This window comes from Protobothrops mucrosquamatus, unplaced genomic scaffold (genome assembly GCF_001527695.2).
Source record: "Protobothrops mucrosquamatus isolate PMUCROS unplaced genomic scaffold, P.Mucros_1.0 scaffold199, whole genome shotgun sequence".
In the NCBI taxonomy this organism is placed as follows: domain Eukaryota; kingdom Metazoa; phylum Chordata; class Lepidosauria; order Squamata; family Viperidae; genus Protobothrops; species Protobothrops mucrosquamatus.
The window spans coordinates 286509-298902 of record NW_015386555.1 but is presented as its reverse complement, the minus strand read 5'-3'; the positions used below and the strand labels follow the sequence as shown (position 1 = coordinate 298902).

General features: G+C 41.7%; 1 protein-coding gene across 1 annotated transcript in view; it reads right to left on the bottom strand.

Moving 5' to 3' along the window:
* Positions 1 to 8054: 8054 nt before the first annotated feature.
* The window catches only part of LOC107285637 (leucine-rich repeat-containing protein 14B), a 7730-nt gene continuing 3390 nt past the window's right edge, over positions 8055 to 12394 (bottom strand). Inside the window, exon 2 of the mRNA XM_015813849.2 lies at positions 8055 to 9040. Within this exon, the coding sequence (XP_015669335.1) occupies positions 8395 to 9040 (646 nt within the window). The 3' untranslated portion in view covers positions 8055 to 8394. The remainder of the gene's footprint in view (positions 9041 to 12394) is intronic.

Below are 12394 nucleotides of genomic sequence, written 5' to 3'. Positions count from 1 at the left end.
CCCACGACATGATGGAACAGATGGATCCCGTATCCACCTCCATCTTACATGGTTGCCTCCCGATCATGACCGTTGCGAAAAACTTTTCCGCGCCCGTCGAGTTGGTGTGGCTGACAACCATGTGATGCACTTTACGCTCGTCCTGGTCGTCGTCGTAGCCCCTTCTCTGGTCGCGCCTCCCTTCGGGTCGGGCTGACCCCTTCCATTTCTTCTCACGTGGTTTATGGGGCGGTGAGCGGCGTGGTGGTGAGCGGCGCGGTGGGGATCGTTGTGGTGGAGGCGTGTGCCTCCGTGGGGACGAACGCTGTTTCCTGGAATTTGGGCGCGAGGCTCGGCATGCTTTTGCGATGTGTCCTCGCCTCAGGCAGCGGCTGCACATGGTGTCTAGGAACCGACAGTTTGCTCGTGTGTGGTTCCCCCAACACCCTGGACACTCGAGGTCGTCCCGCTCGTCTCGCCATGCTCGCTGCTTCCGGCTGGTAAAGGTGCGATGGACGGTCTCTTCCTCGCCGGCCTCATCCGATTCGGTGGCCTCCGGATCGGGGGTTGGCTCGCAATGGGTGCGATGGATGTCCCCCCGTCTCATCTCGGTGGCCGTGGATTCGGACTCTTCTGCGGCGAGGGCCTCGTCTAGGGTTTCGCTGAGGGTGAGACTTCGACGCACGATGAGTCGCTTCTTCACGTGCTCGTCCCTCATCCCCATGACGAGTCGATCCCGCAGCATATTTTCCAGGGCGACGAACTCGCAACGCGCTGCGATCGATTGGAGCTCTCCGAGGTACTTTCTGATGGGTTCGCCCGCCCGTTGTCGTCGGTTGTAGAAGCGGTTCCTTGCGACTAGGAACCCTTCGGAGATCCCGTACTGACCAGCCAGCAGACATTGGATATCTGCCCAAGGAGTGTCCTCGATGCTGGCTGGAGCGACCAAGGAGCGGGCCACGTGGTAGACCTCGTCTCCACAGTTCGCAAGGAATAAGGCCTTCTTCTGATCCCCGGGAATGCCTTGTTGCCCATTCCCGGCCAGGTGTAGCTCGAATCTTCCCACGTATGCGGCCCAGTCGTTTGTTTCTGGGTTGAATGCCGGTAGGGAAGATGAGAATTTCGAGGTGGTAGCCATCTTGGAGTCACGGATAGTTTCTTGCTTCGGAAGGCTGCGTGGAGGAGCTCCTGCTTCGAAGTAGGTTGCTTGCCACGAGATTACCCTTGTCGTTCAGTCTTACAGGATCCCACCTTCGTCGCCAGTGTTAGATCGCGCAGGCAGTAAGATACGAGTCAAGTGACAGTCAGCTCTCGGTTTATTGGCAAGGCATAAAGTAAATCCGGACTGCCATCTGGGCCAGGGGAGCCCTCTTTTATGGGATTCCCCTGGCTCGTAATCACACAATTCCATTGGCTGGTAAGACCCCGTTGCGAGTTAGCCAACCAGCAACGGGCATGAAACTGTATGCAGATGGAGAAGGGCAATCACCCTTAATGGGTGATCAGGATGCGCATAGGGGATTAAGGGGGGGAATACAAAAGAACACAACACTCAGGGTATTCCTCTTTCATTGCTATTGCTCCCTGGGATGTGTAATGAGGTTTCCTCTTTAATGGCATCTTTCTGTTAGCAGTTTGTCTAAGCAGGCTGGGCATCTCCCTTCCTCTCTCCTTTCTTTCACAGATTAAACCTGGCTGTTGGAGAGGTCTGTGAGATGGATGGCTGTATAATGAATGGATGAATATTTTAGAGGCCACAATGGTTTCTCTGGCAAAGATTAAGTCTCGGACTGCTGAGCTATAACACTGCATAGACAGAATGTACCCATTTTGGCACGTCTCTCTTTCTGCTTGGCAATGAGGTGGCTCTCTAAGAATATTCTAAACTGCTTCGCACACATTATTAGATCACAATAGATCATTTTATTATCCTCAGGTTACATCTAAAACTAACAGTGGCTTAAATCCTAATGATGATGGCCATTGTTTTAATTCCAGCAGAGGCAAGATCTGAACCCTGCTCTTCCTGCTTGTCGCTTGGTCTCTACTACGATAGTTTATGACCTAGTTGCCCTCTAAATGCTGCTAAATAAAAATCTGTTAGGACAATCAATATCCATTAAGGAAATGAAAAGTGTAGATTGATATCAATAACGTTTTCACTGATGAGCAGCTTGGTTTAAGGAGCAGATGTTCCATTATTGGTAATTACTTTGTGCTTTCTCAGTTCAGTCTGATGGGTTTACTTACCTACCTGAGGTTTGGTATTCTGTCTTTTTAAAAATATATGCATAATCTTCAAATTGGCGTGTTAAATGCACAGCAAACATCTCTTCTGAACTTTGAAACTGTCATTCAGTAACAGAAGCCAGACTGAGCTACAATAATTTCATTGATGAAATAAAATCTGAGAAGGAATTTACTTCCTCTTTTTTTTTTTAAGGGATAACGTGGAGTCTGTACATCAGCTTTCCCCAATTTGATATGCTCAAGATTTGTTGGGAATGCAGTCTCCTAAATTTCCATTATTCATGCTGATGGGAAATTCTTAGAATTGTAGATCTGACATATAGGTAAAGGGATACGATTCCCTTAGAACAGAAGAGTTTGGAGTCATCCATAAATTTGATTCTAGACAAAGAAGGAAGCATTTCAATCAATCAAATATATAAACATATAAACTTGCTGTATTTCAACATGTTGCTTTATACAGTACATCTGGACAAAGGTATTTGGTATTTGATGGATTTATATGTAGTAAATAAATTCAGAATTTTGTTTCTTGATTTGAAAGGTCCACATACCAGGAGTTCCAGTATCTGGATGCAACAGAAACTTCTCAGATTATTTTAAATACAAAAATCATTCCTGACCGGCCTGCCTCTCTCCTTCCAAAAATAGCAAATAAAGGACATGTTGGCCTGTGTCCTCTGTTCACACAACACTGGAGCTGGATAGCTGGATAGATCTGGCCAGAAACTAACATTCATCTGAAGGTATAGCTAAATATTTCCAGGATCCCCTATACCAGGGGTAGGCAACCTTGGCTCTTTTATGACTCGTGGACTTCAACTCCCAGAATTCCTGAGTCAGCATAGCTACCCCTGCCCTATACAGTGTAGCAAGAAAGGGGTACCTATAGATATCCATTCAGAAAGGCCCTATGTGAGCTTCTCTCACAAACCCTGTAACCAATATAATGCCTACACATGTATGTACAAGTGAGGATGAAGATGATGTCATTGTTACATGGCAAGTCTTCTTCCTTCACGTAATTCAATCTTCTAACATTCACAAGAATGCTTTTTTTTTTCTAAAATATTGTAAAGCAAGGAACTTTGCATTGGTGTAAACCACGAGAGCCTGACTACTGAAGCAAGCGTATATTGCTTTAGTTGACTCCATCAGAGTTAAATCAAGGTGTAATACAAGATTCTTTTCAAATTACACTTCATGTCTGCATTAAATTACATGGTATGCATCCTTAGATTCAATTTGTAATGCTTTAGTTATTTAGCCTAAAAGTACAAGCTCCATAACTGCAAAATCAATAGCTCCCTAGTGCTGACTTTACAGTCTAATCAAGAGTGAATATCAACCGCTTCTGTGATAAAAGTAACTCAGTTCCTGGGACAATAGCTCGAAAATACCATTTATCCCAAGAATAATCATCCCAATTTGGAAGCATCACTGCTTCAGACAGGAAGGCTGTGCAGAGAGTGGTGAGGATGGCAGAAAACATTATTGGCAGTTCACTCCCTTCTATCCAGGACATACTATATAAGCGATTCTTAAGCAGGGTCCTCAGTATTGTCTGGGATGCTACCCATCCTCTTTTCAACCAGTTTTTCTTGTTACCTTCTGGGAGATAACAAGACTCAGCCACAGTTTTGTTCCATACAGTATTAACCTTGTGAACTCTAAAGCTTCCTCTTTCCGCTATGTATTCAAGATGGACAATAATTAATATTTAAACGTTATTTATATGTAAAGGTGTAGGTTTGTGCACATGTTGTATATAGCATGTTTAAATGTGTGTTATGTATGTGTACACTTTTGAAAGCAAGCAACAAAATTTCATTTTTAATGTGTGCCAATGTGGCCACAGTAAAAAATGACAATAAAGGTTATCTATCTATCTATCTATCTATCTATCTATCTATCTATCTATCTATCTATCTATCTATCTATCTATCTATCTATCTATCTATCTATCTATCTATCTATCAATTCCCCTAGTGTCTTTCTCTAAATGAGCATCACATCTAATATTAATTTTCTCCAAATAAAAGCAACAAAGATTCACCTGTGGTAGTAGGGCAAAAGTTAAGAGGAAGAGGAGAATCAGAATTCTAATGTGGGGGGGGGGGGTTCTACAGTAGTGTTTCTCAACTCTGACAACTTTAAGATGTGTGGACTCCAAATCCCAGAATTCTTCAGTCAGTTTAGCTGGGGAATTCTGCAAGTTGAAGTCAATGTATCTTAAAGTTGTCAAGGCTGAGAATCCCAGGTCTAGGATGAAAAAATTGTACTCTATAGCAGGGATCCCCAACCCCCGGGCCGTGGCCCACTACCGGGCCATTGTCTGTTCGGAACCAGGATTCTCTTCTCTCTTGTGTGAGTGGAGGTGCACATGCCTGCCTGCCTGCCACTCTGCTGCTCGCGCGGCCAGGTTCCCCTCTCCCAGCTGGGCCACCAAGCCCTCTACTCCTGATGCTCCAAAAGCAAAGCGGTGAGACCAGAGGCTGAGTGGGACGAGCGTGCCCTGCTCAGCTTTACTGACTCACTGAGGTTGCTTGTGCAAGACACCCAATCTGCTTTTGGAGTGCAAGGCAGCCTCGGTGAGTCTGAAGACTGGGCCCCCAAAGGCTTCTCTGAGCCAAAAGCTTTTGCAAAGGGACAAAAGGCTTCGGGGAAGCAATCTTGTGCTGCTTCAGGCCTTTTGTCCCTTTGCAAAAGCTTTTGGCATGGAAAATCCTGAAACTGTGCCCCAAAGCTTCTCTTCTCTCTTGGGTGAATGGAGCTGCACACACGCACACACGTGCACATGCTCGTGCTGGGCCACCGCTTGTGCAGCTCGGCTCCCCTCTCCCCCCCCCCCCAAACTGGGCCACCAAGCAGCAAAGGTGGAATACCACTGCTCCATAGGATCAGAAGTGCCATTAGTTAAAAGTAGTGAGGAAGGTCAGGAATGTAAAATGTTGGCAGATACAGTAGTTACCATACTTAGTGAATGAGATGTAAAAAGGAAAGTATCTGAAAAAGTGGGTGAGATAAAGAACTGGAAAGTTTCCATTTGGAATGGATGTGAAGGAACCTCAGCCAAAAGATTTGATCGAGAATTCGAGATCCCATAACATCCTTATGGAACAGTAATATACTAAAAATAAAAGCTGAATAATCAGTATTCATTTCTCCTCATCTGGATATTACTTTTGATTATGGAAAGTGAACCAATAATCTCTGTTTCCATTTCATTCTATTTCCACTACTACAGTATGTGTGTTTGTGTGTGTGTGTGTGTGTGTGTGTGTGTATGCCTATGTCCTACATATTCAATGAGCCATAACAAATGTATATGACTTTATTTAGGATTAAATGATGACTCAGAGAACAATGCAGTTTAAAATCAGATCCTTGTCCAGATTGGTGTGCTTTATATGCAGAGCTATCTGCTTTTTGTTAAGAAAGTGATTAAAGGTATAATTAAGAATAAAGTTCTCTTTGTTCAACAGTAATTGATTCAAACACACATTTTGTAAGATATTAGCAAGCTACTTTAGATCTGGAAAAAAAACATTTTGTTTCTCTGGAACCTAGCATTATTTGAGATGTTAGCAGTTCATCAGCTCCCCTGCAGCAGCCCCCCCCCTTCTCCTGCATTTTAGTTTTCCTGATTGAGCACAAGATGCTTTGGATCAGAAATTTGTGTCTAGTCTTCAGAGCTTCCTTGGCATTCTTGTGAAAGTTTGGAAATCTCTTTTTAAGGGGTGGTAGAGGGAAGGACACATTCCTCTGTACATTTGGGGAGGGCAAAGGTCAAAAAAAACAGCACTGCAGAGGAGAAGCTGTACCTGACATGCTGGTTAGACCAGATTTTCCCTCCTAGAAAATAAATTCTAGGATTTAGAAGATTTTGCCTTCTAAAATCCTTCAGAAAGGATTTTTTTTTTGTCTTTTAATACGCATATCATGCTATCCAGGGCTTACACTACTTCCTTCACAATAGTGAGAAACTCTTCTCTTGATTTTCAGAAATTATAGACAGAGTCTTGATGAGTGCAGGGGGGGGGGGGAAATAGCGAAGTTGGAGACCTCAGGTGACCTGGGGTTTCAGGTTGTCCGCTCTGGTGCAGAGCAGTGTTTTTCAGACTTTGCAAAGTTGTCAGGCTTGAGAAACGCTGTTCTAGAGCTTCTGTACAGACCTTGTACTGTGTGTTAGTGTGCTGCAAGTTAAACTAACCTATAATCCCCAGGCAGGCAGGGAGGAAAAGGAAGAGGAGTGATACTGAAGTCACCCTTGAAAAACTCTTTCCCCTGATCAGCAAATTTTGCTCTTTCTGTTGTTGAAGTGGAGGGGTGACAGTTGGGCAGGAGACAGTCAACCAAGAGAGATCAAGTAGTTCTGTGTTTTGTGTAGGGTCTCTCCCTTTCTGTTCCTCCTTCCCCTGATGTCATTTTGGATAGTCCTCGAATTACTATAAGAACTGAGCCCAAAATTTCCATTACTAACCAAGACAGTGGTTAAGTGAATTTTGCCCTATTTTACTACCTTTTTTTGCCAGAGTTGTTAGATAAATCGCTGCAGTGGTTTAATTAGTAACCTGGTTATTAAGTAAATCTGCCTTCCCCATTGACTTTGCTTGTCAGAAGTTCGCAAAATGTGATCACGCCGGGACAACCGTAAATATATTCCAGGTATCAAGCGTCCAAATTTTGATCCTGGGGCTGCTGCAATGGCTGTAAGTGTGACAAACAGTCATAAGTCACTTTTTGCAGTGCCATTCTAACTTTCATCAAACGAATAGTTACAAGTCGAGGACTACTTGTACTTTCCATTCCTCCTCCTTCCCAAAGGTGAAGAGGGAGAGTGGGAGTACCTCATTTTTACTTTCTCAAGCCCCACCTGTTGTTACAGTTCAGGAGTAAGATCTTGCCCAGTGAATGAGGGAAATCCATGGATTGTATTTACCTTTTTGGTCCAGAATCTGGCAGATAAAGTTCTAGAGTATGACAAAACTAAGTAGAAAATTAAGAATTCTAAGAGAAAAACTCATTTCAATATACTTGTTAATTCTCTATAATTACTGTATTGTCAAATATACTGTCAGGCAACATCAGACAAATATATATATATATGTATGTTTTTTCAAAATTTGGATTGCTAACAAAGAATTAAGGGAGAACTGGAATAGCCATTTCAAACTTTTTAGTTCTTTTCAACCAGACATACCCTTCTGAGATTTGAACCTGGGCTGTCTGCATGTTAGGCAGATGTATTAACCTCTAGACCACAGGCTCTTTCTCACTTTGTCAGCTATGAGACAGGGGAGAAGAATTATCTTGAGTTTGGTGCACCCTGTCGGCCTTTCTCCCATATTTGGGCCGACAGGGTGCACCAAACTCAAGATAATATATGTATGTATGTATGTATGTATGTATGTATATATATATATTCTATATTTCTTGTGTATATTCAGCTATATGCTGCACTTAACATCTGATGTACCAAGAAAAACATTGAAAATTAGAGACTGATAGTCATTTCTCTAACTCATATATGCACAGAAATCATTTAATTTAATCATATTCTCTTGGACAAACTGGGTAGATTGGGCTGTCTAGGATAAAATGTCCATTCCACAGGACTCACAGAAAAACCGCAGCTTAATATTGAGTGCATAGACATGGTGAAATCTCAGGTTGGTTCATGAACTTAAAATGGTAAGTACCCTATATTGAAGCATTCTGAAACAAGCATCTATTTAGCATCCAAATCGCATAATTTATTTGCCAATGAGAGCTTCAATTTCTTGCCAAAATATCTATAAAAATAAATGAGGAAGGCTGCAATGTGGGTTACAGTTTTGCATTTATTGCATTAGGGCTTGCTCTGGAATTCCCTAAATGGAGTGCCCAACACTGGATTGCGTAATAGGGAACTGATGGGCATCACTAGGTCCATGTATACTTCTTAAAATACATTTGTGATTTATCTTATTTTTAGTATGTGTGTCTGAATTTTCTCAGGAAATAAAGAGGATGGAAGGTCAAACCAGTATAAAAGAGGATGGTTATAGTTCTATGGGAGATCTTCAGGTGACCATGATATCAGTTTGATGGTACTACAAACCTCTTTTCAGTTCTCCATATGTGCTCACATTTTGTTTCTTTATACTTGTTCAGCTTCAAACTTCAGCTCATTTCTTTAAGTGCCACGCTGAAATTTTGTAGGGCATCTTGGAATGACTTCAACAAAGAAATTCCTAGTTCATTTCCTGTTTCCTGAATTGCAGCATCATACCCTCCATAGAGGGGAGTAGAAGCCGTGATGTCTTCCCGCTTTGCTTGCAATAAAATCATGTTAAGTTCTTCGACTATTCCCTCATATTTCTGGTGGTCGAATTTCGAAAGATCACTTTCTCCAATTGGGTAACTGATGTTGCTTGCATAGCAATCCCTCGGAACTGGAAATTCAATATATTTCAGTCTTGGAAAATCAACGAAAATATTAAAAAGACATTTCAAGGCTCGAGAAGATAGAGGATTTCCAAGGAACTTCAGCTCCTCTAATTTCCGACAAGGAACCAATCCCAAAATCAGCATGTTGATATGAATGTCCTGAATGTTGCATTCCTCAAGCATGAGACTTTTCAGTGTGTAAGATGAATGGTTCAGGAGTTTGAAGAAGGTGGATGGGTACAAATCAGCCACATCATGTCCACTGATGTCAAGAGCTTCTAGGCTCTCTGAATGCAGGCTGTTGGCTAAATAAGCCATGTCAAGATGGTTCAGCGAACAGTTAGAAACATCCAGCATTTTCAGCGGTGTCTTCAAAGGACTGGAAAGTTCAATAAAACCACCAATTTAATAACTGCACAAGTACAGTGCCATTCTACAGCTTTTAAAAACAAGAGATAAATAAACATGCATACACTAACCTCTGTAACATAAGAATGGGAAATGGCTCTAATGTCAATTTTTAAAAAGGATTCAGGAAAGTATAGATCGCCTAGCTAGGTAAATGGGTGGGAAAGTGGTATTAAAAAATAGAATGGTCACCTGGGCATATGGCAACATCTTGCTAATTCTTTAGGAGGGTTTATGCAAAGGTAATTCCTGCCTCACTGATTTTTTAGAGACATCCGAAAGTTTCATCAAGTAAGTGGATAAGTTTCATTTGCCAGACCTTATGTCAACGCTGCTCTTGCTTTGACAACAGATGGAAATGCAGCCATTTTTCCTCTATTGCTTTTAGAGTTAGTTGATGCTGGGAGGGGGAAGGTGGATGAGAGTCTAGCTAGTCATAAAAATAATAACTTAGCCATGGGAACCCAAGGTCATTGGGCCCTGAGTTGTTAGAATTTTGGTGGGGTGGAGAGTTGGGGAGAAAGCCCACGCTTCAAGCTAATTGGGGAATGTGATTCATGACTGTTAATTGGAGGAGGGAATTGTGCTTTGTTACATTGTACCCAGGGGAGGGGAATTTAGCTTTTGGTTTCAACTATGTAGTGCCGATATTATGTTTCTCGAATAAAAGATTCTTTAAGGTAAATAATGCCTCAAAGTTCTTTTGAAGAGTTTCATCTGTCAGAACCATGACACCTTGTTTATTCGACATTTTAAAAGGCTTTTAACAAAGTCCCTCATCAAAGACTCTGAGCAAATTTAGCAGCCATGGGATAAGAGGAAAAGTCCCCATATAGATTGGTAGCTGATTGAAGTACAGGAAGAAGAAAGTAGAAATAAATTAGTTTCCATTCACACAGAGTCGGGATGTAAACAGAACATTTGTACTGAGGCTAAGGCACTTTATTTTCAAGTATTCAAGTATTTCAGAAAGAGTAGAGGTGAACAGTGGAGAGGTCAAACCAGGGTAAGATATACCAAATTATTTAGAGTGCTCACAGAATTGACAAAAATACTGATTCAGAATTCTTCATGGCCAAATTAAGATGTCTAACAGTCAATGAGCTGACACAAAACTCTACTAATATAACATTTACTGAACAGAGATACTCCCCCTCCCCAAATCTGGCAATCCCTATCAAGCCACAGACATGAGGTTCCCAAATAGCCATGCCCTTCTTGTTCATAGAGCCCTTGTTAATGTCACATCCCTCCTCAGAAGAAAAGATCCTTCTTAATTTAACAAACTTAGGATTTCTTGATCCTCTATTATTTTAGATTTCTATCTAAAGCTTGATTGTCCAATCTTTTGACTTGCCTAGGCCACATTGCGTCAAGAAGAATTCTCTTGGTCTGCATATAAAATATATAATATAGCTAATGTATATAAATAACAAATTTCAGAGATCCTTGGTGCTCTCTGAACTTGGTTGTTTATTTGCAGACATTTCATTACCCAAACCAGGTAACTGGCACTGACGATGTTACCTAGTTTGGGTAATAAAACATCTATAAGAAAACAGACAAGCCCAGAGAGCACCAAACCTTGGGCTACAAATATTTTCCTTTATTAATAACAAACTTCATTTTTTATATTTTTTATTATCTTGTGGACCACATGTAGCCCTTTGGTTGTGGGCTGGACACACCTGTGCTAAAGAAAGATATTCCATGTCAGGATGGTGACTTAAATAATGAATTCAGTAGCTGTTCATAATTTCTTTCTGCCTCAGGCATAGCAAGAATAATGATAATATCATTGATATAGCTTTGATTGTTGGCTCAGAAAGTGCTCCCAATATAGTTTTGGGGTAAAAAAAAAAAAAAAAAGATCTTCTACAGTATAAAACTGCTTTTGAGAGCAAATTACAATTGAGATATTATTTATTTATGTGAAATGTAAATATTTTGTATAGAAAGAGATTTTTCTTTGGTTCTATCATTTAAGACTTAATCAGACTCCAAATAAAAATTTTCTCAAACTGCTGCATTTTTAAAGTCATGATTACAGATCAATCTTATACACATGGAAGTGAGCCAGACTGAATTCAGGGGTCTTCCTTTTCAGTAGAGATATATAAATATGTTATGAAAATCAAAGGAAAGGGTAAAAAAATAAGAATTAGAAAAAGCCACTGTTGCCCATAGTAGTGTAACCAGTACCCACTGGATACCTACTGCTCAGAACTATTAACTATTAAGTGTGTAGTGGGGTATGCCAAGGCTCTGTTCTGAGCCCAGTGCTCTTCAACATCTTCATCAACAATTTGGATGAGGGGATAGATGGGGAATTCATCAAATTTGCAGACGACACCAAGCTGGCAGGAATAGCCAACACTCCAGAAGATAGGCTTAAGATACAGGAGGATCTGGACAGACTTGAACACTGGACACTATCTAACAAAATGAAATTCAATTCAAGGTTCTACATTTAGGCAAGAAAAACCAAATGTACAGGTATAATATAGGGGGTACCTTGCCCAATAGTAGTAACTGTGAGAGGGACCTCGGAGTCCTAGTGGACAATCACTTAAATATGAGCCAGCAGTGTGCTGCAGCTGCCAAAAAAGCCAACACAGTGCTAGGCTGCATTAACAGAGGGATAGAATCAAGATCACGTGAAGTGTTAATACCACTTTACAATGCTTTGGTAAGGCCACACTTGGAATACTGCATCCAGTTTTGGTCACCGCGATGTAAAAAAGATGTTGAGATTCTAGAAAGAGTACGGAGAAGAGCAACAAAGATGATTAGGGGACTGGAGGCTAAAACATATGAGGAACGGCTGCTGGAATTGGGTATGTCTAGTTTAACAAAGAGAAGGACGAGGGGGGACATGATAGCAGTGTTCCAATATCTCAGGGGCTGCCACAAAGAAGAGGGAGTCAGGCTATTCTCCAAAGCGCCTGAAGGCAGGACAAGAAGCAACGGATGGAAACTAATCAAGAAGAGAAGCAACCTAGAACTAAGGAGAAACTTCCTGACAGAACAATTAACCAGTGGAACTACCTGCCTCCAGAAGCGGTGAATGCTCCAACACTGGAAGTTTTTAAGAAGAGACTGGACTGCCATTTGTCCGAAATGGTATAGGGCAGGGGTGTCCAAACTTTTTTCAAAGAGGGCCAGATTGGATGAAGTGAACGTGCTGGAGGGCCGAACATTTTTCCGAACATTCTTTGAACCATTACAATTAAATGCAAATGAATTATTTTATGCCTCTTTCCTCTCCCTCTCTTTCCTCTTTCTCTCTCTCTCTCTTTCCTTTCCCTTTCCTCTCCCCTCTCTC